This window comes from Elephas maximus, chromosome X (assembly GCF_024166365.1).
Source record: "Elephas maximus indicus isolate mEleMax1 chromosome X, mEleMax1 primary haplotype, whole genome shotgun sequence".
NCBI lineage: Eukaryota > Metazoa > Chordata > Mammalia > Proboscidea > Elephantidae > Elephas > Elephas maximus.
The window spans coordinates 44,798,398-44,823,877 of NC_064846.1; the positions used below are offsets into that span (position 1 = coordinate 44,798,398).

At 40.8% G+C, this 25,480-nt stretch overlaps 1 protein-coding gene across 1 annotated transcript in view; it reads left to right on the plus strand.

The window, feature by feature from the left end:
* LHFPL1 (LHFPL tetraspan subfamily member 1) overlaps positions 1-25,480 on the plus strand; it is an 86,361-nt gene that overhangs the window by 13,808 nt on the left and 47,073 nt on the right. Inside the window, exon 3 of the mRNA XM_049872321.1 lies at positions 13,854-13,952. Within this exon, the coding sequence (XP_049728278.1) occupies positions 13,854-13,952 (99 nt within the window). The remainder of the gene's footprint in view (positions 1-13,853; positions 13,953-25,480) is intronic.

The following is a 25,480-nucleotide window of genomic DNA, read 5'->3' on the forward strand; positions in this document are numbered from 1 at the left end:
ATTTCACAGACACCTGGAGGGCTTAAAAAATGTGACCAGCCCTCCTTCCCATTCTCATACATCCAGCAACAGGTGTAAGGCTGTACGTTTTGAAATCTCCCCAGTGACTCTGATGTGTATGCTGTGTTCCCCTTCCCCAGCCTAAGTGAGAACCATCATCCTGGATAGTTTTTAAGGGGACAGGATTCACATACCTAGACAGGCACCAGTGCTTTTCTCCATGTAAGGTCCTAATGCTATATATTTCAAGGTGAATGAAAACCACCACTGGAAACACAGCAGTAAAAACTTGATTACAGGAAAGGGTGATATCTTTCTAAAAACCATGATCTTCTCTGGAAATCATGCATTTCCTGGAAAATTCTCCAAAGTTTCACCAGACATAATTTCATTTATTCTCATCAAGCTGAGCAATGATTATAATGTGGCTTCCCGTTGGGGAAAATGGCATTCCAAGAAGTTAACCTACTAGCAAAGACTCATGTAGCAAATCAGGGCAGGGCAGAGAATAGGGCCCAGGGCTTTTGACTTCCAGTCCTGGACTTTATGCTCTTGGCTTTTTTCCCCTTTGGGCAAGAATTGCTGTCACAGTGTTTTTTCAGAGTGATCCATGAACCACTTGCAGAAGAATTACCTGGAGTGCTTGTTAATAAATGTAGATTCTTTTGTGCCATATTGTGCCTACTGAATCAGAACTATGGAGTCTGGTAATCTGCATTTTACATAGTCCTTCAGGCTGAGTCAGTTTTGAAAATGTTTTACAAAATATTTCAGATGTGTACCCATGACTCTGCTTAAGATATAGAATAATACTGATACAGTTGAAGCTCCCTTCATACCCTAATCACATTCTCTTGTGGCCAACGCAAAGGTAACTACTTCTGTGAATTTTGTTATTTATCAACCTGCCTCCCAGCATGATTCCAAAACACACTAAAGTTTGAGAACCTCTGCTCTGTTTTGTTAAAAATGTTACTTCTTTCTAGAATTCCCCTTTTTTCCCACCTTTGCCTATAAATATCTGCCCATCTTTCAAAGATCAAGTCAAGTGCAGCATCTTCTTAAAGCTGCCCCTAATCTACTTTCTTCATCTCTAGCTCATCAACTAAACTGCCGTGTAACTCTGGGAGAGAATGTGGGGAGGTCGAATGGGTGAGTTCCCTGGATCAGGAATGCTGAGATATAGCTGGAAGGCAGGCTTGTAAAATTCCCACTGAACTAAGTTTGAGTTACTAAAAGAGCTATAAACTGAGCAACTTAATAACAAATTAACCAGTACTAGGCCTCTCTCAAGGACGTAGATTCAACCTACCTAAAAACCATGTTTGGAGAGGAGGATTGGCAGCTATGCAAAGACAGGGGACTTGGGAATGGAGGTGGAGACTGTGACAAAATGGTTTCCTGCCTAACTGCTACACTTGTATATGCATGGGAGGGGGGCGGGAAGGGAGTTGCTAACACCCAGAAAGGAGGCTTTCTCTGCCCAGAGGCAAAAAATTAGGTACATACCTAATTGAGAATGTGAAGTCTGAGGGGATTATACAGCTATTAAAGATTCCTGGTGGCACAGTGGTTAAGTGCTTGGCTGCTAACAAAAGGCAGTGGTTTGAACCCACCAGCCCCTCCATGGAAGAAACAGCCTGGTACTGGTTCAATGACAGATACATTGACCAACGGAACAGAATTGAGAACCCCAATGTAAATCCATCCACCTACGGTCACAAGACCTCCGACAAGGGCCCAAAGTCCATCAAATGGGGAAAAGACAGTGTTTTTAACAAATGGTGCTGGCAAAACTGGATGTCCATCTACAAAAAGAAAAAAAAAATGAAACAGGACCCACACCTCACACCATACACAAAAACTAATTCAAAATGGATCAAAGACCTAAATATAAAGCCAAAAAACTATAAAGCTCATAGAAGAAAGTATAGGATCAACACTAGAGACCCTAGTACATGGCATTAACAGCATACAAACCATAACCAGCAACACACAAATGGCAGAAGATAAACTAGATAACTGGGATCTTCTAAAAATTAAACACTTATGCCAATCAAAAGACTTCAAAAGAGTAAAAAGAGAACCTACAGACTGGGAAAAAAAATTGGCTACTACAAATCAAAGGCCTAATCTCTAAAATCTACAGGAAAATCCAGCACATCTACAACAAAAAGGCAAATAATCCAGTTAAAAAATGGGCAAAGGAGATGAACAGACACTTCACCAAGGAAGACATTCAAGCAGCTGACAGACACGTGAAGAAATGCTCACAATCACTAGCCATTAGAGAAATGCAAATCAAAACCACAATGAGTTACCGTCTCAACTCGGCATTACTGGCAGGAATTAAAAAAACAGAAAATAACAAATGTTGGAGAGGCTGCGAGGGTATCGGAACTCTTATGCACTGCTGGTGGAAATGCAAAATGATACAACCATTTTGGAAAATTACATGGCACTTCCTTAGAAAGCTACAAATAGAAATGCCATATGATTCAGCAATCCTACTTCCAGGAATATATCCTAAAGAAAAAAAGCTGTCACATGAATAGGCATATGCACACCCATGTTCATTGCAGCATTGTTCACAATAGCAAAAAGATGGAAACAACCTAGATGCCCACCAACAGATGAATGGATAAACAAACTATAGTACATATACACAATGGATACATACATGCAAGGATAAAGAACAATGATGAATCTGTGAAGCATCTCATAACATGGATAAATCTGGAGGGCATTATGCTGAGTGAAATAAGTCAATCACGAAAGAAAAAATATTGGATGAGATCCTTACTGTAAAATTCATGACAAGTTTTACACACAAAAAGAAACAATTTTTGATGGTTATGAGGGAGGGGAGGGGTGTGGATGGGAAAACACTAAATAGGACAATAGATAAGTGGTAACTGGTGAAGGGTAAAGACACTACACAATTCTGGGGAAGCCAGCACAACTTGTACAAGGCAAGGTCATGTAAGCTCCATAAAAAAATCCAAAAACCAAGCCCATTGCCATCGAGTCGATTCCAACTCATAAGCACAAAACATAGTGTTACTGAAATTTTGTGAGTTAAAGCCACCTGCCACAAACAGTCGATTCTTGAGACGGGTGAGGTGGGTATCAAGAGCTTTATTATATATCAATATATAGGAGACAGAGGGGGTTGATCTCCACCTTAACCTGCCTCCTCGAACTGGAGGCCAGCTGGGAGTTTTATAGGGAAGGGGACATGGGTTTTAGGAACATGTGGAATGTCCATGCTCCTTCTGTGTGGGTTCAGTAGTCACGCCTCAAACATGTTGACCTTTCCCTGTCATTATCCCACCAGTCCAGGGGGTGACTGGCGCCATCCTGGTTCCTGGTCACAACATGGGTGCATTCTCCTGTCTGACAGGCTTAGATCGATAGCACTTGTTTTTCTACGGTCCTAAGGGGAACATTGGTTAATTTTTAACTCTTGAAGGAACTAAACTGTAAAAACAGCAAAATCATACTTGGAGATAGAGACAGACTAAGGAAGGAAAAAATGGTGCAGGTTCTGTTCAAGACATGGCTGAGCAGTCTGTTCCAATAGCAACCTTGTAGGACAGAGTAGAACTGCCCCATGGGATTTCCAGGGAGTGCCTGATGGATTTGAACTGCCGACCTTTTGGTTAGCAGCCATAGCCATAGCTCCATAGACACATCCAAACTCCCTTGAGGACCAAATTGCTGGGCTGAGGGCTGTGAGAACCATGGTCTTGGAGAACGTCTAGCTCAATTGGCATAACATAGTTGATAAAGAAAATATTCTACATTCTACTTTGGTGAGTAGTGACTGGGGTCTTAGAAGCCTGTGTGCAGCCATTTAAGATACTCCACTGGTCTCACCCCCTCAGGCACAAGGGAGAATGAAGAAAACTGAAGACACAAGGCAAAGATTAGTCCAAAGGACTAACAGACCACAACTACCATGGCATCCACCAGACTGAGTCCAGTACAACCACTGACTGTTCTGACAGGGATCACAATAGAGGGCCCTGGACAGAGATGGGAGAAAAATGTGGAACAAAATTCTAACTCACAAAAAAACACCTGACTTACTGGCCTGACAGAGACTGGAGAAATCCTGGGAGTAAGGCACCTTTTAAGCTCAGTAATGGAATCAATCCTGAGGTTCACCTCTCAGCCAAAGATTAGACAGGCCCATAAAACAAAAGGAGACTAAAGGGGCACACCAGCCCAGAGGCAAAGAGTAGAAGGCAGGGGGGGACAGGAAAGCTGGTAATAGGGAACCCAAGGTTAAGAAGGGAGAGTGTTGACATGTCACGGGGTTGTTAACCAATGCCGTAAAACAATATGTGTACTAACTGCTTAATGAGAAGCTAGTTTGTTCTGTAAACCTACATCTAAAGTACAATTAAAAAGAAAAAAGATTACAGCCTTGGAAACCCCATGTGGCAGTTCTACTCTGTCCTGTAGGGTCACTATGAGTCAGAATCAACTTGATGGCAGTCGGTATACAGCTGTTGGGATATGGACATGCAGTAGTTCTCGATGCAGGGGAAGGCTGAGGGCAGCTGAGATGTAGCTGGAGGGAGGATTCCAAGTTGTGCCTGAGATTTTGCACCTGAAATTTTGTGTAGGTGTTGAGGTTGCCACAAGGGCTGAAGCTGGCTATGGTGTCTAACCCTAGGCCTCTGCTTAGTCAGGGCAGTGAATTCAGTGAATACAGCAACCATGTTTGAGGAGGAGATTTGGTGTATTTTGTGATAGGCGATTTTTGTGGAAGGGGCAATTGAGAAAGGGAAACAAAATGGTAGTCTACTGGAGTTGCCGTGGAGTGGATTCTGACTCACGGTGAGTGCATGTGTGCGGAGTAGAATTGCTCCATAGGGTTTTCAAGGCTGTGACCTTTCAGAAGCAAATCACCAGGTCTGTCCTCTCAGGTGTCTCTGGGTGGGTTCGAGCAGCCAACCTTTCAGCCAGTAGTTGAGCACTTAACTGTTTGCGCCACCCAAGGACTCCAGTAAGGTAGTAAGTATGACTTAAAAAAAAAAAACAGTTGTCGTTGAGTTGACTCCAATTCATGGCCACCTCGTGTGTGTCAGAGTAGAATTGTGCTCCATAGGGTGTTCGATGGCTGATTTCTGCAGAAGTAGATGACCAGGCCTTTCTTCCAAGGCAGCTGTGGGTGGACTCAAACCTCCAACCTTTCAGTTATCGGCCAAGCCCATTAACCTTTTGCACCACCCAGGGACCTCATAAGGACTTTCTTTCCCTTCCTAGAGGCAGATGAGAACAGAAAAGTATCTAGCTAAGCATATGCAGTTGGGACAGACTTCTCCAAGGGGCGTATGTATTTGGAGGGACAGTAAAACTGGGAGATAGAAATGATACATAAGGGAAGCACAAACTAAGGTTACAGTTCATACGTCACAGGGCTGTATTTAATTTTTTTTTATAATTTTAAATTTTTTCCTTGATGTCAGTGCTCCCACTCAATATTTTAGTGGTGTTGGTACCAGGACCAGATGCATCAAAATCACTGGGATTTTTTTTTTTTTGAACTTCAAGTAAACGTTTACAAATCAAGTCAGTCTGTCACATATAAGTTTATATACACCTTACTCCATACTCCCACTTTCTCCCCCCCTAATGAGTCAGCCCTTCCAGTCTCTCCTTTCGTGACAATTTTGCCAGCTTCCAACCCTCTCTACCCTCTCATCCCCCCTCCAGACAGGAGATGCGAACACAGTCTCAAGTGTCCACCTGATACAAATAGCTCACTCTTCATCAGCATCTCTCTCCTACCCACTGTCCAGTCCCTTCCATGTCTGATGAGTTGTCTTGGGGTATGGTTCCTGTCCTGGGCCAACAGAAGGTTTGGGGACCATGACCGCCGGGATTCCTCTAGTCTCAGTCAGACCATTAAGTATGGTCTTTTTGTGAGAATTTGGGGTCTGCATCCCACTGATCTCCTGCTCCCTCAGGGGTTCTCTGTTGTGCTCCCTGTCAGGGCAGTCATCGGTTGTGGCCGGGCACCAACTAGTTCTTCTGGTCTCAGGATGATGTAAGTCTCTGGTTCATGTGACTCTTTCTGTCTCTTGGGCTCATAGTTATCATGTGACCTTGGTGTTCTTCATTCTCCTTTGATCCAGGTGGGTTGAGACCAATTGATACGTCTTAGATGGCCGCTTGTTAGGATTTAAGACCCCAGACGCCACATTTCAAAGTAGGATGCAGAATGTTTTCATAATAGAATTATTTTGCCAATTGACTTAGAAGTCCCCTTAAACCATGGTCCCCAAACTCCTGCCCTTGTTCCGCTGACCTTCGAGGCATTCAGTTTATCCCGGAAACTTCTTTGCTTTTGGTCCAGTCCAGTTGAGCTGACCTTCCATGCATTGAGTATTGTCCTTCCCTTCACCTAAAGTAGTTCTTATCCACTAACTAATCAGTAAATAACCCTCTCCCACCCTCCCTCCCTCCCCTCCTCGTAACCACAAAAGTATGTGTTCTTCTCAGTTTATACTATTTCTCAAGATCTTATAATAGTGGTCTTATACATTATTTGTCCTTTTGCCTCTGACTAATTTCACTCAGCATAATGCCTTCCAGGTTCCTCCATGTTATGAAATGTTTCACAGATTCGTCACTGTTCTTTATCGATGCATAGTATTCCATTGTGTGAATATACCACAATTTATTTTACCATTCATCCGTTGATGGACACCTTGGTTGCTTCCATCTTTTTGCTATTGTAAACAGAGCTGCAATAAACATGGGTGTGCATATATCTGTTCGTGTGAAGGCTCTTATTTCTGTAGGGTATATTCCGAGGAGTGGGATTTCTGGGTTGTATGGTAGTTCTATTTCTAACTGTTTAAGATAACGCCAGATAGATTTCCAAAGTGGTTGTACCATTTTACATTCCCACCAGCAGTGTATAAGAGTTTCAATCTCTCCGCAGCCTCTCCAACATTTATTATTTTGTGTTTTTTGGATTAATGCCAGCCTTGTTGGAGTGAGATGGAATCTCATCGTAGTTTTAATTTGCATTTCTCTAATAGCTAATGATCGAGAGCATTTTCTCATGTATCTGTTAGCTGCCTGAATATCTTCTTTAGTGAAGTGTGTGTTCATATCCTTTGCCCACTTCTTGATTGGGTTGTTTGTCTTTTTGTGGTTGAGTTTTGACAGAATCATACAGATTTTAGAGATCAGGCGCTGGTCGGAGATGTAATAGCTGAAAATTCTTTCCCAGTCTGTAGGTGGTCTTTTTACTCTTTTGGTGAAGTCTTTAGATGAGCATAGGTGTTTGATTTTTAGGAGCTCCCAGTTATCGGGTTTCTCTTCATCTTTTTTGGTAATGTTTTGTATTCTGTTTATGCCTTGTATTAGGGCTCCTAGGGTTGTCCCAATTTTTTCTTCCATGATCTTTATCGTTTTAGTCTTTATGTTTAGGTCTTTGATCCACTTGGAGTTAGTTTTTGTGCATGGTGTGAGGTATGGGTCCTGTTTCATTTTTTTACAAATGGATATCCAGTTATGCCAGCACCATTTGTTAAAAAGACTATCTTTTCCCCAATTAACTGACACTGGGCCTTTGCCAAATATCAGCTGCTCATATGTGGATGGATTTATATCTGGGTTCTCAATTCTGTTCCACTAGTCTATGTGTCTGTTGTTGTACCAGTACCAGGCTGTTTTGACTACTGTGGCTGTATAATAGGTTCTGAAATCAGGTAGAGTGAGGCCTCCCACTTTCTTCTTCTTTTTCAGTAATGCTTTGCTTATCCGAGGCTTCTTTCCCTTTCATATGAAGTTGGTGATTTGTTTCTTTATCACATTAAAAAGTGACAATGGAATTTGGATCGGAAGTGCATTGTATGTATAGATGGCTTTTGGTAGAATAGAGATTTTTACTATGTTAAGTCTTCCTATCCATGAGCAAGGTATGTTTTTCCACTTAAGTAGGTCCTTTTTAATTTCTTGTAGTAGTGCTTTGTAGTTTTCTTTGTATAGGTCTTTTACATCTTTGGTAAGATTTATTCCTAAGTATTTTATCTTCTTGGGGGCTACTGTGAATGGTATTGATTTGGTTATTTCCTCTTCGATGTTCTTTTTGTTGATGTAGAGGAATCCAAGTGATTTTTGTATGTTTATCTTATAACCTGAGACTCTGCCAAACTCTTCTATTAGTTTCAGTAGTTTTCTGGAGGATTCCTTGGGGTTTTCTGTGTATAAGATCATGTCATCTGCAAATAGAGGTAATTTTACTTCCTCCTTGCCAATCCGGATGCCCTTTATTTCTTTGTCTAGCCTAATTGCTCTGGCTAGGACTTCTAGCACAATGTTGAATAAGAGCGGTGATAAAGGGCATCCTTGTCTGGTTCCCGTTCTCAAGGGAAATGCTTCCAGGCTCTCTCCATTTAGAGTGATGTTGGCTGTTGGCTTTGCATAGATGCCCTTTATTATGTTGAGGAATTTTCCTTCAATTCCTATTTTGCTGAGAGTTTTTATCATAAATGGGTGTTGGACTTTGTCAAATGCCTTTTCTGCATCAATTGATAAGATCATGTGGTTTTTGTCTTTTGTTTTATTTACGTGGTGGATTACATTAATGGTTTTTCTAATATTAAACCAGCCTTGCATACCTGGTATAAATCCCACTTGGTCGTGGTGGATTATTTTTTTGATATGTTGTTGAATTCTATTGGCTAGAATTTTGTTGAGGATTTTTGCATCTATGTTCATGAGGCATATAGGTCTGTAATTTTCTTTTTTGTGTGATGTCTTTACCTGGTTTTGGTATCAGGGAAATGGCGGCTTCATAGAATGAGTTAGGTAGTATTCCGTCATTTTCTATGCTTTGAAATACTTTTAGTAGTAGTGGTGTTAACTCTTCTCTGAAAGTTTGGTAGAACTTTGCAGTAAAGCCATCCTGGGCTGTTTTTTAAATGCATATTTTTGGACCCCAGTTACTGAATCAAATACCTGGGAATCTACATTTTTAATAAGCCCTCACTCTTCCAGAAGTAGAAACCCTGGTGGCGTAGTGGTTAACAGCTACAGCTGCTAACCAAAAGGTTGGCTGTTTGAATCTACCAGGCACTCCTTACAAACCCTATGAGGGCAGCTCTACTGTGTCCTATAGCATTGCTATGAATCGGAATCGACTTGATAGCAGTGTGTTTGGTTTTGGGCTTCCAGAATTTTGTACAATGGTTAACGCTCAGCTGTTAACAAAAAGATTAGCAGTTCGAATCCCCCAGCTGCTCCTTGGAAACCCTACGGGCACAGTTCTACTCTGTCCTATAGGGTCGCTATGAGTCAGAATCTAGTTGGTGGCAATGGTTTTTTTTTTTTTTGGCCACCAGCAAATGAATTCCTTATTGTTATTTCAACCATATCTTTACAACCCCAAATTGATGTGAAGAACTGTTGGGGACAAACATAGTTGAGAATAAATTACCTTGTGATTTCATTTTCATTTATTTATTTTTCTTTGTTTTTATTGTGGTAAATATATAGGTAACAGAACATTGGCCATTCATCTTGATTTTTAATATGTCCACCAGAATACCTTTCTCCTACTACGATAAAATGTAGTAGAATTAAGTGTCAGGTACAAGTCAAATGTCTCCATGAAATATGTTTATGTATTTGCTCACCTATCTAAAAAGCAGGATGATCCTATGGGGGAGGGGTGAGGGCAGGTTGGGCAGAGCTTGGAGCCACATGCGCTAGGGCAGAACCCATGCTTGCCAGAGATTCCTGAGCTGTGGCCAAGCGCCTCTGCAAAACTGCAAGCTGACTCCAACCAGGCAACTTCTGTTTTTTGTTTATTTTTTTATTTGTGGTTACTTTGTTGCTGAAAATATACACAGTAAAACATATGCCAATACAACAGTTTCTACATACATAATTCAGTGACGTTGACATTGTGCAACCATTTTCACCTTCCTTTTCCCGAGTCATTCCTCCTTCATTATCTTAAATTCACCGCCCCCTAAGGTTCTTATCTGATCTTTTGAGTTGCTGTCATCAAGTTGATCCCATATAGATAGATCTTAATAGAGCATAATGCTCTAGGTTGAACTTTTTGACCAGTTAGGCTAAACTATTGCTTGGTCTTAAGAAAACTTCAGGGGATGTTTTTGGTTTAAGTTTTACCAGACAGCTTTTGAATGAAGCACAAATTTGAGTTTGTCCTACTCAGCGTTTGGCTTTTCAGCTATTTCTTGTGAAAACAAACAGGTGAGGAAATAATTAGTGTGGGGCATATAGGTGGAAACTGGGAGAGGAGGCATCAGGAGAGGACTTTGTATATGCCAGGCACTTTATGTTTTAATCTCATTATTTCTCAAAACAGCCCAGTAAGGCAGGGTACTATTATTATTCTCATTTTAAAGATGAGGTAATTGAGGCACTGGCAGTTTAAGTAACTCGTCTAAGGTCACATAGCTTCTAGGTGGCAGAAGTGGAATTTGGTCGTAGGTTTAGGCTGACTAGAAAGCCCATTCTTTTAAATCATCGTGTTGTGCTGCCTCTGAATCTAAATCCTGCAAAATTTCTAGTGCCTGCTAGAGACTCTGGTGGCAAACGATGGTCATCCGCGCACGCAGGTTTCTAGAAGAACAGATCCTCTGAGGGTTGATGATTCCTCTGATTAGTGAGGAAAAATGTTGACAATAATTGGTTATATGACCTTGGGTAAATCATTTTCTTCTGTGGGTCTCAACACCCACATGTGTAAGGGACAGAGATTGGAGTAGGCCATCTCCAAAGGCCTTTTCTCTCTAAGCTTCTATGAGAAGCTTATCAGGTATCCAGGATGGTCACCCAATCCTGCCATGGAGGTCCCTTCAGAGGCCTTCTCCCTTGAGAAATGTAGCAAGGGAGTCTCTCCGTTAGATAGGAAGAGCCTACTCCGAAACAGATGCATTTATTGAGCACTTACTATGTACCAGGTAAAAAGATACAGAGTTGAGGATAAATATGACTGCTGTCTTCAAGGAATGCGCACTCTAGTGAGGGAAGCAGATGACAGACAATTATGACAAACGTATAGCACAGGGTATTTGAATCACAAGAGTAAGCACGGGGTGCTGTAGGAACAGAGAGAATTTAGTCTGTGAATAGGGGGTAGTGAGGGAAGGCTTTTTGAAATAAGTAATCCTTGACCTGAGCTCCTCAATATGGTAAGCTGTGCAGAGCAGGGGAACCTGAAAAAGATGGAAGGCTCCCCCCACACCAAGTAAGGCACTTGACCAGCACTAGTTCCTGCTTGAGAAGTCAGGGTTCGTGCTAGCCTCACGGATTTGAGTATTCTGGATTTCTGTGTAGGTTGAAAAGCAGTGCTGATGTTCTTTTATAAACTCGTGTTCTTTTCTTCCTAGTGTCTCTGTGAAGGTTCAGTTTTTATTAATTCTTCCTTCAATGGGTATAAACTTGTAGCAGGACAAGGATTGGGTTCCATTTCCAGTTTGTCCTATCTCCTTTGTGTATAGTCTGGGCTACTTCCTCATATTGTAACATCTCAGCTTCTGTGTCAAAAAAAAGGGGTGTTGTTCCATTTCCATTGGGTAGATTCCAGAGCCTAGAAAGGTCTCTGAGTGATCAGTTTCATTCAGTTTAAGACTACAAGATAGCTAATAATGCCTGTTAATTTTACGCATCTCACTGAAGAGAATTTTTAACCTTAATTGATCATTCTTTTAGTTCCTGAACCTTTCCTCACTGTCGGAAAGTTCTCCCCATTGTTCTACTTAAACCCTTCTTGCTATTTCTTCAAGCCCTTATCTTTTCCTGCGGTCCCATTGTGTATTGTGAAAAGCTGGTTGCCATGTTGCTGACAAGCTGGGAGATTACTTTGAGATCTTCTTCCAAAAAGATTCATCTGAAGGCAAAGTAGGATTATTAGCTCCTCAGGGTGTATATGGAATCTTCCTCTATGAGGAAAGAGAAGTGAAGGTGAGGTCAGATGTCCCTGGAGCAGCCTGCCTTTCACTTGTCCAGCTGAGCCCCAGAGTCTGGAAGCTATAAATATGCCATTCATTCATTATTAATCAAGCACCTGCTCTGTGGCAGCTCTGTGCTATGTGCCAGTTTGTGCCTCTGCGTTCATGGCAAGTGACTCTCCTATGACCTTTGATATGGTACCCAAGTACAGTGTCCTTGTAAATAGGCTCTTTGGGTTACAAACAGCAGAGAATCACTTGAGTTTTTTTTCAAGGAAAAGAGAATTTATTATGAGAATATAAGAAAAGTGGAATGGGAAATCCATCAGGAAAGGATGGGCTTCTCTCTAATTCTTTCATGGGCAGTATGGAGTTTTTCTCATAGTTTATCTGCCTCATTCCAGTTGTCTCCCCTGTTCTCTCCCTCTATCAGTCAGTTTGCTCAGCTTACACATCATGGCTATCCATTCATAACTTTGGCTTGAACTTGGCTTCAGCTTGACACAGCCTTGATTCGACCTTCTGGTGTTTTTGTTTGTCTGTTTCTTCTGTTTTTTCCAACTTCTAGTCTATCTTCTAACTATCTCAGCATCATGGTGTTTCTTTGTTAAAATTTCCAAAAACAAGAATCTGGCCCAACTCATGTCTTCATGCCAGGCCACAATGTCACCTATTACTGGCAGCCAATGAATTTGATTCTTTTTGTGTTACGTGCCAATGCTTGGTCCAATCCACTGTGACCAGAGGTAGGATGGAGTCATAGATTAAGAAATGTGAAAATCTACATAGTAGACAAGAGCCGTAGGTGAGGCACTTTCCCTTTGAAGGGAGTGTGGCAAACAGACCCAGATTTGTATCTCTGGTAGGAAGAGTAAGATTGTTTCTGGCTAAGGTCTCACAGAGTTTCCTCATGGTCACTGAATAACCTAAGCAAAATGGGGGTGAAGGCAGGGGCTAGATGGAAGGTGTTGGAAGCCAAAGAAGGGAAGAATGCTTGGCATTAAGAAAGAATGATTTCTCAGGGAAGAGGGAGTATGGTGTCCTGCTCACCAAGAGAAGCCTACGTAGCTTGTATGCTTTCTCTAGGTCTCAGTCAGGCAGCTGACAAGTTACAGAAGTTATAGCCTACCTTCAGTGAGTGGGGACCCTCTTGACTCTTAAAAAAAAGGCTGGATTTTAGGAAAGAATAGCAGTCTCCTCATTGTTATTCTCTGTAACCAGACCAAAGTAGAAGAGGGGTCTGGTTGGAGCAGCCAAGTTCGCCTTGCAATTCATTGTCAAAAAACTTTCGGCTGTAAAAAGTACATTGGCCCGTCTCACTTCACAATACAGGCAGCCCCCGAATAACAAATGAGTTCCACTCCTAAATCTTTCTTTAAGTCAAATTTGTAGGTAAGTCGGAACAGCTAGATAATGGTTTGTATCTAATGTCAGTTAGTCGATTGTTCTTCTTAGTATATAGTGTACCTTTCTATGCATAAAAAAACATTAAACACTAAAACATTTTTAACATAATAATACAATAATAATGTTTTGATGTGTGTCATGAAGCAACACTCATTTGTTATTTCAATCCATTGTATGTACCTCAGATTTTTAATATAATAGGCTTTATGGGCGTTGGTTCATATGTATGTAAGTCAGACATTCACAACCCAGGGACTGCCGGTACTGCCCTTTCTTTGTGAATTGTCCCCTCCGCTATCTACTGCACCCCACCATCTGTGACAGGGCAAAGAAATAATGTTGAGCTGTTAGTATCATAAACATTTAAGGTAAAAGGGGAAGGGTAAGTTCTGAGTGGAAGAGGTAGAATTCGAGCTGAGGTAATCTAGAAGGAATGTTGGGATGACAGAAGAATTATGTTTTTTCTACCTGTGTATATGCTCTTCTTTCCAGGGTTGCTGATAAGCTCAGGATGTGCATTATACCCCTTAGGATGGAATAGTCCGGAGATAATGCAAACATGTGGGAATGTCTCCAATCAATTTCAGTTAGGTAAGATGGTCTGGGCAGGATGGCAGTGATGGTTCATGGGAAATCTGTTTTCCAAAGTGCATTACCTCTTGGAGGGGAATCTGCTTGCTGTTGGTACTTACTTAAACCTCTCTCACCCAATTAGCTTGTGGGAAGTGGTGGCTTGGCCAGACTTACCTGTCCTTGCTAGCTCACAAGAGTTGGCCAGAAGTTCCACTTCCTTAATTATATCTTTCCACAGTCTATTATATGCTTAGAACCACTGGTCCTGCTATCTAGGGTGGAGAAAGATAAAGATTTAGCACATTTCTCCTACTTGGTTGTTGGACTTACGATTCTACCATTTTTTAAATAATATGTGAATGATACATAGTTCATATACCATAAAATCCACCCTTTTAAAGTATATAATCAACATTTTTTAGTATATTCACAAGGTTCTGCAAACATTATCTAATTCCAGAACATTTTTATCACCTCAAAAAGAAAACCCATACCTATCAGCAGTCACTTCCAATTCACTCCTCCTTACAACCTCTTGCAACCATTAATCTACTCTCTAGTTCTATAGATTTGCCTATTCTGGACATTTCATAGAAATGAAATCATACAATACATGGTCTTTCGTAACTGGCTTTTTTCACTTAGTATAATGTTTTCAAGGTTCATCCAGGTTGTACCATATACTTTTTCCTTTTTATGACTAATATTCTACTATATGGATAGACCACATTTTGTTTATATGCTCATAAATTGTTGGACATTTGTTTCCAATTTGGGCTATTATGAATAATGCTGCTATGAGTATTTGTATACATGTTTCTGTGTGGACATATATTTTTATTTCTCTTGAGTATATACCCAGAAGTTGAATTTCTGGGTCAAATGGTAACTCCATATTTTAGCTTTTGAGGAACTGTTAAACTGTTTTCCAAAGAGACTGCACAATTTTACATTTCCACCAGCAGTCTATGAGGATTCCTATTTCTCCACATCCTCATTAAAATTTGTTACTTTCCATATATTTTATTATAGCCATCCTAGTGGGTGTGAAGTAGTATCTCATTGTGGTTTTGATTTGCATTTTCATGATGGCTAATGATGTTGAGCGTCTTTTCATGTATTATTGCTCTTTTGTGTATCTTTGGAGAAATGTCTATTCAAGTTCCTTGCCCATTTTTAAATTCAGTTATTTGTCTTTTTATTGTTGATTTTATATATCCTGGGTATGAGACCTTTTTCAGGTTCATGATTTGCAAGTATTTTCTCCCGTTCTGTGAGTTATCTATTGACTTTTTTTTAAATTGTGGTAAGTATACATATAACAAAACATTTGCCGTTTCAACTTTTCACTTTCTTTTTTTTTATTGTACTTTAGATGAAGGTTTACAGAGCAAATTAGTTTCTCGTTAAACAATTAATACACATATTGTTTTGTGACATTGGTTGCCAGCCCCACAACATATCACCATTCTCCCCTTCTTAACCTTGGGTTCCCCATTACCAGCTTTCCTGTCCTGTCCTGCCTTCTTGTCCTTGCCACGGGGCTAGTGTGCTCCTTTAGTCTCCTTTTGTTTTATGGGCCTGTCTAATCTTTGGCTGAAGGGTGAACCTCAGAAGTGACTTCAGTATTGAGTTAAAAGGGTGTCCAGGGACCGTACTCTTGGGGTTTCTCCAGTCTCTGTGAGACTGGTAAGTCTGGTCTTCTTTTTGAATTAGAATTTTTGCTCAGCTCTGTCTGGACCCTCTATTGTGATCCCTGTCAGAGCAGTCAGTGGTAGTAGCCGGGCACCATCTAGTTGTGCTTGACTCAGTCTGGTGGGGGCTGTAGCAGTTGTGGTCCATTAGTCCTTTGGACTAATCTTTCCCTTGTATCTTTGGTTTTCTTCATTCTCCTTTGTCCCAGATGGGGTGGGACCAGGGGAGTATCTTAGATGGCTGCTCATCAGCTTCTAAGACCCCAGATGCTACTCACCAAAGTAGGACGTAGAGCATTTTCTTTATAAACTATGTTATGCCAGTTGAGCTAGATGTCCTCTGAGACCATGGTCCTGGTAGCACTCAGCCCAGTAATTCAGCCCCTCAGGGAGTTTCAATGTGTCTATGAAGCTTCTATCACCTTGCGTTGGTCAAGTTGTGCTGACTTTCCCAGTATTGTGCACTATCTTACCTTTCACCAAAGTTACCAGTTATCTATTGTCCATCAACTTTTCACTGTCTTGGTGAAATCTTTTGAAGAACAAAAACCTTTAATTTGATGATGTTCAATTTATCTACTTTTTCTTTTGTCACTTGTGATTTTGGTGTCATACCTAAGAAACCATTGCTTAATCCAATGTCATAAGACTTTCTCTATTTTTTATTCTCAGAGTTCTATAGTCTAGATCTTAGAGTTAGGTCTTTGATCCATTTTGAGTTAATTTCAGTATATAGTGTGATGTAGGAGACTAACTTCATTTTTTTTAAAACTTATATTGTAGTAAAATAAATATAAAAATCACCATTTTAAAATGTACAATTCAGTGTCATTTAGTATATTTACAGTGTTGTACAACCATAACCACAGCCGATTTTATAACATTTTTATCATTCCAAAAGGAAACCTTCTACCAACTTGTTCTGTCCATATTCTCCATTAACACTTTTTGGTTAACACTGAAAAGAAGAGATAACCTGTGCCATCTCTGACCTTTCTCTTGTCAGTGGCCTAAACATAATGACAGATGCAACTGCATTAACAGTTTGTCTCTTGTAAGGTGGAAGTGCCAGAAGCAATAGCTGACCTTGGAAGATACAGCAAAACACGAAATAGAATTATAAATAAATTTCTTATAGTGTATTGGGAATTCCAAGCTTGTGGCAGGCTACAAGTATGGCCTTTCTCCTCAAAGTCCATCCTTTATCATTCTGGAGTTTCTGGCAATGTTAAAGCATCCTTGACACACTTTAGGTATAGTGTGAATAGATGGAAGAGACAGAAGAAAGGTATCCTAGGTATCCAGTGTCTGACTGATGTTCTTTTTACCTTGAGAGATCACATGGCACATAGAAAGATCATAGACTTTGGAGTAAAAGATCTCAGTTGGAATCCAGGCCTTGCCACCTAAGTCGTTGTATAGGGTAAGTCACTTGATATCTGTGTTCCAGTTTCCTTCTCTGTAAAATGAGGATAATAATAATAACTGACTCAGTGTTGTTGTAAGGATGAAATAATAAAAGGTGTATTAATGTACCAAGCATGGGGTTTGGTTCAAAGATGGTGACCTTCTTTAAATGATAGCAGAGTAGAATGTACTGGGGGTAGCATTTACTTTGACTCCCTTGTGGGGTCCATATTCTACTATGTGCTCTGTATTTTGGGGGGAGATGCACAGAGCCAAGAAAAGTCATGGTCTTTACCTGAGTAGCAAAGCTTGTAATCATGACTTGCTTGAGAGAGATGAAGGGGATAGAGAAGAGAATAGACGCAGGCATTGTCAGTCTGCAAAATGATTTTGAAAGTAACTAAAACAAATTCCTCACTCTGACACTCTGACATACCTCCTGCAGTTTCCAGCATGAAGGGTTCACACACATGTCTCCGTTTCCTCTTTCCCTAGGTTTCCATTTAAATTATCTTGAACCATCCACAGATATGATTTTTAGCCCTAAGTTTAATTATTGAAGATATAACTTTTTATTAAGACAACAACCTTGATGTCTGTTGTGGATTAAATATAGCTACACATTCTTTGACACTCTTTCCATAGAGATGCTAGATCTATAACTACTTTTACCAATAAAAAAGAGTATAGCAAAAATGACATCAAGCTGGTTCTAGGGCTAGTTTCTAAAGATCTGACAGTTTCAACCTTATTTTTCTGGAGCTCTGAGTGACCACATAAACAGTCTGATTACTTTAATGGAGAGACTTCATGGAACAGCTCAGAGATAATTGGAGAAAGAGAGCAGTTCGGCTGAGTGACCCTCCATCCATCCCTTCCCAGGCACCAGATATGTGAGTAAAGTCATTCTGGATCCTCTATACCAGCCAGGTGAATACCTCTGAGTGGTCTTAGTTGATTCCACAGAGCAGAAGACTCCCCCTGCTGAGTCCTGACCAAATTGTGACCCACAAAGTCATAAGATATAATAAAATGGTTGTTGCTTTAAACTACTATGCTTCAGAGTAGTTTATTATGCAGCAATGGATAACAACAACAACAACAAAAAAGCCAAACCTTAAGCACATCCGAGCACACACACACACACACACACAAACACACACATATGTTTATCTATAACCTAGCTTTTTATTTTTATCAAAAGTAATTCATGTGCCAGGAAGCTGTCTTTGAAATTTTTTGACATAGACAAGTGAGCACCTCCAGTGCTCTATCCGTTTGTGGAAACATCTCAATTGGTATTCTGTCAATTCCTAGAGCCTTGTTTTTTGCCATTGCCTTCAGTGCAGCTTGGACCTCTTCCTTCAGTACCATCAGTTCCTGATTATATGCTACCTTCTGAAATGGGTGAATGTCAATCAATTTTTTTTTTTTTGGTATAGTGACTCTGTGTATTCCTTCCATCTTCTTTTGATGCTATCTGTGTTGTTCAATATTTTCCTCGTCCAAACCAAAAACCAAACCCACTACCGTCGAGTCAACTCTGACTCATAGTGACCCTATAGGACAGAGTAGAACTGCCCCATAGAGTTTCAAAGGAGTGCCTGGCAGATTTGAACTGCCGACCTCTTGGTTAGCAGTCATAACACTTAAGCACTACGCCACAAGTGTTTCCATTTTCCCCATAGAATCCTTCAAAATCACAACTCGAGGCTTGAATGTTTTCTTCAGTTTTTTCAGCTTGAGAAATGCCGAGAGTGCGCTTCCCTTTTCGTTTTCTAACTCCAGGTCTTTGCACATTTCATTATAATACTTTATTTTGGCTTCTCAAGCCACCCTTTAAAAAAATCTCCTGTTCAGCTCTTTTACTTCGTCATTCCTTCCATTCACTTTAGCTACTCTATGTTCAAGAACAAGTTTCAGAATTTCTTCTGACATTAATTTTGGTCTTTTATTTCTTTCCAGTCCTTTTAACGATCTTTTGCTTTCTTCTTGTACAATGTCCTTGATGTCATTCCACAACTCGTCAATGTGTCAAATTTATTCTTGAGATGGTCTCTAAATTCAGATGGGATATACTCAAGGTCGTATTTTGGCTCTCACGGACTTGTTTTCATTTTCTTCAGCATCAACTTGAACTTGCATATGAGAAATTGATCTTCTGTTCCACAGTTGGCTGCTGGCCTTGTTCTAACCGATCGTATTTTGGTTCTCCATCGTCTCTTTCCACGATGTAGTTGATTTGATTCCTGTGTATTCCATCTGGCAAGGCCCTAATATGTAGTCACTGTTTATGCTGTTGAAAAAAAGTATTGGCAATGAAGAAATCGTTGGTCTTGCAAAATTCTACCATGTGATCTCCATCTGGAAGACATCTATATTTGTGCCCACACCAAAGAAAGGTAATCCAACAGAATGCAGAAATTGTCAAAAAATGTCATTAATATCACACACAGGTCAAATTTTGCTGAAGATCATTCAAAAGTAGTTGCAGCAGTATGTTGACAGGGAACTGCCAGAAGTTCAAGCTGGATTCAGAAGAGAATGTGGAACCAGGGATATCATTATTGATGTCAGGTGGATCATGGTTAAAAGCAGAGAATACCAGAAAGATGTCTACCTGCGTTATATTGACTGTCCAAAGGCACTTGACAGTGTGGCTCATAAATTGTGGATAACACTGCAAAGAATGGGAATTCCAGAACACTTAATTGTGCTCATGTGGGACCTATACATATATCAAGAGGCAGTCATTCAAACAGGATAAGGGGAAACTTTGTGGTTTAAAGACAGGAAAGGTGTACGTCAGGGTTGTATCGTTTTATCATACTTATTCAATCTGTATGCTGAGCAAATAATCCGAGAAGCTGGACTATATGAAGAAGAATGGGGCATCAGGATTGGAGGAAAACTCATTAACAATCTGCATTATGCAGATGACACGACTTTGCTTGCTGAAAGTGAAAAGGACTTGAAGCACTTACTGATGAAGATCAAAGACTACAGCCTTCGGTATAGATGGCACCTCAGCATAAAGAAAACAAAACTCCTCACAACTAGACCAATAAACAACATCATGATAAACAGAGAAAAGATTGAAGTTGTCAAGGATTTCATTTTGCTTGGATCCACAATCAATGCCAAGAAATCAAATGACGTATTGCATCGGGCAGATCCGCTGCAAAGACCTCTTCAAAGTGTTAAAGGCAGAGATATCACTTTGAGGACTAAGGCGTGCCTGACCCAAGCCATGATATTTTCAATTGCCTCATATGCATGGGAAAGCTGGACAATGAATAAGGAAGAACAAAGAAAAATTGACTCCTTTGAATTACGGTGTTGGTGAAGAATATTGAATATACCATGGACTGTCAGAAGAACAAATAAATCTGTCTTGGAAGAAGTACAGCCAGAATGCTCCTTGGAAGCGAGGGTGGCAAGACTTTGTCTCAGGTACTTTGGACATGTTATCAGGAGGGGCCAGTTCCTGGAGAAGGACATCATGCTTAGTAAAGGGTCAACGAAAGAGAGGACGACCCTCAATGAGATGGATTGACACAAGCTGCAACAAGAAACTTAACAATGATTGTGAGGATGGCACAGGACCAGGCAGAATTTCCTTCTGTTTTATATAGGGTCTCCATGAGTCAAAACTGACTTGACAGCACCTAACAACAAAAACAACAATTCACGTGTATGACAAAATAAAACAGTACATAAAGATTTAAAATGAGGCAGAAGGGGACAGGAGCTGGTTGAATGGACACGGGGAATACAGGGTGGAGAGGAAGAGTGTGCTGTCTCATTAAGGGGAGAGCAGCTAGGAGTACATAGCAAGGTATGCATAAGTTTTTGTATCAAAGACTGACTTGATTTGTAAACTTTCACTTAAAGCACAATAAATTAAAAAAATACATATTTAAAATGAAAAATCAGTCTTTTTCCCAGCCCCAGCAAGATACGGTCTCCACTGACAGATGAGTGGTGACTGCTTTTGAGGTGCATTAGCTGGGAATCGAAGCCGGGTCTGTCATATGGAAGGCAAGAATTCTACACCTGAAGCAGCATCACTGCTGTCTTTGAAAATTTACGGAAGCTAAATATTTCTAATGGGACACAGCTGTTTTCAAGTGAGCTTATAAAATCATCATGTTATCAATAGCAGTTAATTCTAAGGTAAAGTCTGAACCATCTATCAGTGGATCACATTTGCAACATGTTCTCATGAATATGATCCAGTTTAATCCTGAAAAACTCATGCATGGCAGATGGTAATATACCCATTTTATAATGAGGAAACCCTGAGACTTGAAGAGTCTAAAGTTACACAGCCAAGTTAGCAGCAGAACTGTTAATGGTGCCTGTCTCCCAAATTCTTGTCTTGTGTGTGTTAAAATGATTTTTTTCCTCTCCTCCATTGGTGAGGGTATGTCTTAAGTCACTGGACTGCTTTTCTTTAAAATGCACTTTAGCTCTATTGTTTTCAGAAACAAATGTCTGAAGCATCATGGAAAGTACCCAGTTTAGCATCCTGTCCCCCCACCCTCATCCTTTGCCTCAGTCCTCCATCAAACTTGGAGTATAATCAGAGTAAAAATATAGCAGTGGCTGGGCCTGCTGGGATTCAGGAAGAAGTCCCCAGTGGAATGGCTGTGTGTGGGAAATTTTAAAGTGTCTCTAGATTTGACTCGACTAATAAAAAAAAAATTTTTTTTTAGAGGCAGCTAAATTGTCTTGCTAAACTTAGTCATAAGAAAGAAATATAAAATTTGTGTGTTCCATCTGTTCTCAGATCATATTCTGTCTACCTGAGGCCTCTCTCTGGTCTTCTGGGATGTCTACTCCTTATCTACTTCTTATCTCAGTCTCCCTTTTTGAAAGAAAGAGATCTTGTGGGGTGGGAGCAGTGAATGATTGGAGAAAGACTGAGGAAGACACAGCCTTCAAGGGATAAACACACATTTGAAAAAGGAATCTCAAAGGATTTGCCCCCTAAAGGTCTGGCCTCCTTCCTTCCATTGCCTCACCTGTTTCTAGGATCTCCTTACATATTTCCCTGTTCATCCTCCATGTCCCCTGCAGTTCCAGCCCTCCCACCCCACTCCAGTCTGTTCTCCTCTGCTGGCAGATTACTTCCCGGACATTCACCAACAAGTCTTCAGTTGAGCAATTTAGTGAATTGACTCCCTCTCTTCTTTCCTTTGTTTAAAGAAGAAACGAACAATCAAATATATAAAAGGAAACAGAAAAAGGCAAACATTAATCAGGAGCTTGCATTGAAACCTACAATGGGAGGGACTTTGCAAGCCAATCATTGGGTTGTTTCATTTATAGTCAGAAAAACTGAGGCCCAATAAACACAGGTGACTTTCTCAAGCCCCACAACCAGGGACCTAGAACTAAGTTCCTGACTCCCAGGCTCATTATAGATGATGCTCAATGGAAATCCAATATTTGTTTGTTGAATGGACCATTTATTCTTTAAGACGGGGAAAGTCAGGCAAAGGCTACCAGCAACAGCCCAGTCAAGTGCAATGCTTTCCCACGCCTTAACTTGATTAAGTAAATGAAAGCTTTAAGGTAAGAAAGGTGCTGACTGGATTCTAGCCATCAAATGAGGATTTGATCCCACACTGATGAATCCTTGAGAAGTTCAATGCTAAATTGATGCAGTCAATTCCACCTCTGATTGGCATTAACAGTGGTGGGAGAATCCATGCGGCAAGGGCTGGGTACACATTACATAGTGTTAAGAGTGGACTTTAACATCAGCTACACCCTCAGCTCTGCAACCTTAGACAAGTTATCTAGCATTATGAATGTGCTGATGCCTTTTGTGAATTGAATTGTGTCCCCCCAAATTGTGTGTCAACTTGGCTAGGCCATGATTCTGAGTATTTTGTGGTTGTTCACCCTTTCGTGATCTGATGTGATTATCCTGTGTGTTGTAAATTCTAACCTCTATGATGTTAACGAGGCAGGTTTAAAGGCAGTTATGTTAATGAGGCAGGACTCAATCTACAAGATTAGGTTGGATCTTAAGCCAATCTCCTTTGAGATATAAAAGAGAGGCGTGAGCAGAGAAACACAGGGACCTCATAACACCAAGAAACAAGAGCCAGGATAATAGTGAGCCCTTTGAACCTGGGGTCCCTGCACTGAGAAGCTCTTAGACCAGGGGAAGATTGATGACAAAGGACTTCCCCCAGAGCCGACAGAGAGAGAAAGCCTTCGCCTGGGGTTGGCACCCTGAATTCGGACTTCTAGCCTCCTAAACTGTGAGAGAATAAACTTCTATTTATTAAAGCCATCCACCTGTGTATTTTTGTTATAGCAGCACCACATAGCGAAGACACTACCTCATGGGAATTGTTGTGAGGATTAAATGAGATTGTGCTTTCAAAACAGTGTTTGGTATGTATAGTAATCAGTCAGTACCCATTGTCTGTTATCATCATCGTTATCGTGATACCAGCAATGGAAATGAAAAGGCTCCCAGTGTTTTATTTTTCAGAAGAAGAACATTTCCAGCTAGGAAGCAGTACATATAGCATAGTGAATGAAAGCACAGGCTAAGGGTTAAAATCTATGCCTTGACACTTACAGTTGTACAACTGTGGGCATGCTGTTTAACCTCTGTGTCTCAGTTTCCTCATCTGTAAAATGAAAATTGATAATAGTATCTCTTTCCATAGAGTTACTGAGAAGATTAAATGAAGCCTACATGTAAGGGTTTAGCAGAATTGGCCGCATTAAAAGTAAGTTACTATTAGCAGGCAGTCAGCCCAGTTCTCAAGAGCTTTGAAGGGGATCTTTGAAGGAGATGCCCCATGTTGGCTCCTGGGAGGGAGGGAAGAACCCACCCACCTTGGGAAAGGCCTGCAACAGAGGCTACTCAAAGGCTTTGTGTGTGCTCCCTGTGTTTCCTCTCCCAGAGGCCCATTTCCTTTGCTCTTCCATCATTTCCTCTCATTCTTGCCAGTTCAAAGCCTTTTATGGCGACTTGGGGTTTGGCCTTTGTGGGTTCAGCATCTAGGCATTTCCTGTTACCTTTCCTCTCTGTCGGTTTCCTTCTTTATGGACAGTCTGTTTTCTTGCGCTCACCAGTGCACAATGAGGCAGTTTAATACATTCTCATGCCCACAGAGGGGCAGCAGTGAGGTAGAAACACCCGTGGCCTGGGTACCAGGAGACCTCAGTTCTAATTTCCTTAAGGTTGCTTGGGTAAGTCTCTTTCCCACTCTGGGTCTTAGTTTTCCTGTTTTTACAAAGAGAGCTTTAGACCAGATTGATGAGAAACCAGAGGCTCCTAGTACCTACCTAGCTCCCTGTTGTGACCCTTCTACCTTTTTGATCTAATTTCATATTCATCTATTTTGCTCCTAAAAAGGAAAAAGGTGATAAAAAAATAAACCAATGTACTTATGACGGCCCTCCTAGAGGAGAGGAGCCCTTTACTATCGTTCACCCATGGGGGCAAGGGGCAGGAATTAGCAAAGGGAATTGCCAAATACAAGCTATCTATTGCGGCAACATTAGCTTGAATGTCCCGGCAGCCATTCCTCCTGAAAAACTCATGGCTCAGATGTCGCTTATGGTTTTCCAGTTTCCTGCCTTTCCCACACAGAGAGGAGTCTCCATTCACAGGAGAAGCTGGGCTGACCTGGAAGAGGCAGAAGAGGGTCAGGGTGTCAGGAAGTGGTTTGATTCAACTGAATATCCCTAATTGCCAGCACACTCTCCGTGCTCTGTAAATGTTGCATTGAATAAAAAAAAAAATAGATTCAACAAATTCTAGTGCAGGTATGATGCCATCTTCCTGTGTGACCATAGTCAGGTCATCTCACTTCTTTAAACCTGTTTCTCCAAGACTAAAGTGAGGAGGATATTCCCAATCTTCCTGGGTTGCTTTGGCCAGAAAATGACAAAGTGCACATTTAAATGTGCTTTATGAAAACAATACCCTACAGGCATAAGGGATAAAAGATTAGAAAGCTGCTCGAGCATTATTAGATTCTTCCTCCCTTTTTTTTTTTTTTTAACATTTTAGTGGCTAAAATTCAGTGCCAGTTTTTTCACTGATCATCCTCTATGCAAAATAGTGACGTACTTAAAGCAATGAGACTCTATACAACCTATGTGACTCTAAGCTATTCTCTCTTTGAATAGAAAAAATAATTTTCTACCTCTTACAAACATTTCACCTCTCCCGAAATAGCCCTCATGAGAAAAGAGTGCTCACCCCTGAAGTAGTCGATCCCTAAGGTGACTTCCAGCTTGGTGATTCCAATGGGAGACAAGGCCCTTACATAGGCCTCAAGGGCAAACTGTCTGCTTTATTTGGCCTGATTTCCCCAAGGAATTGAGAAGGGCCTAGCTCCTAGTAGGCTCAATGAAAAATGAACGCAAAATTTAAACCAGTTGTCTGTACATGAGATCACCACA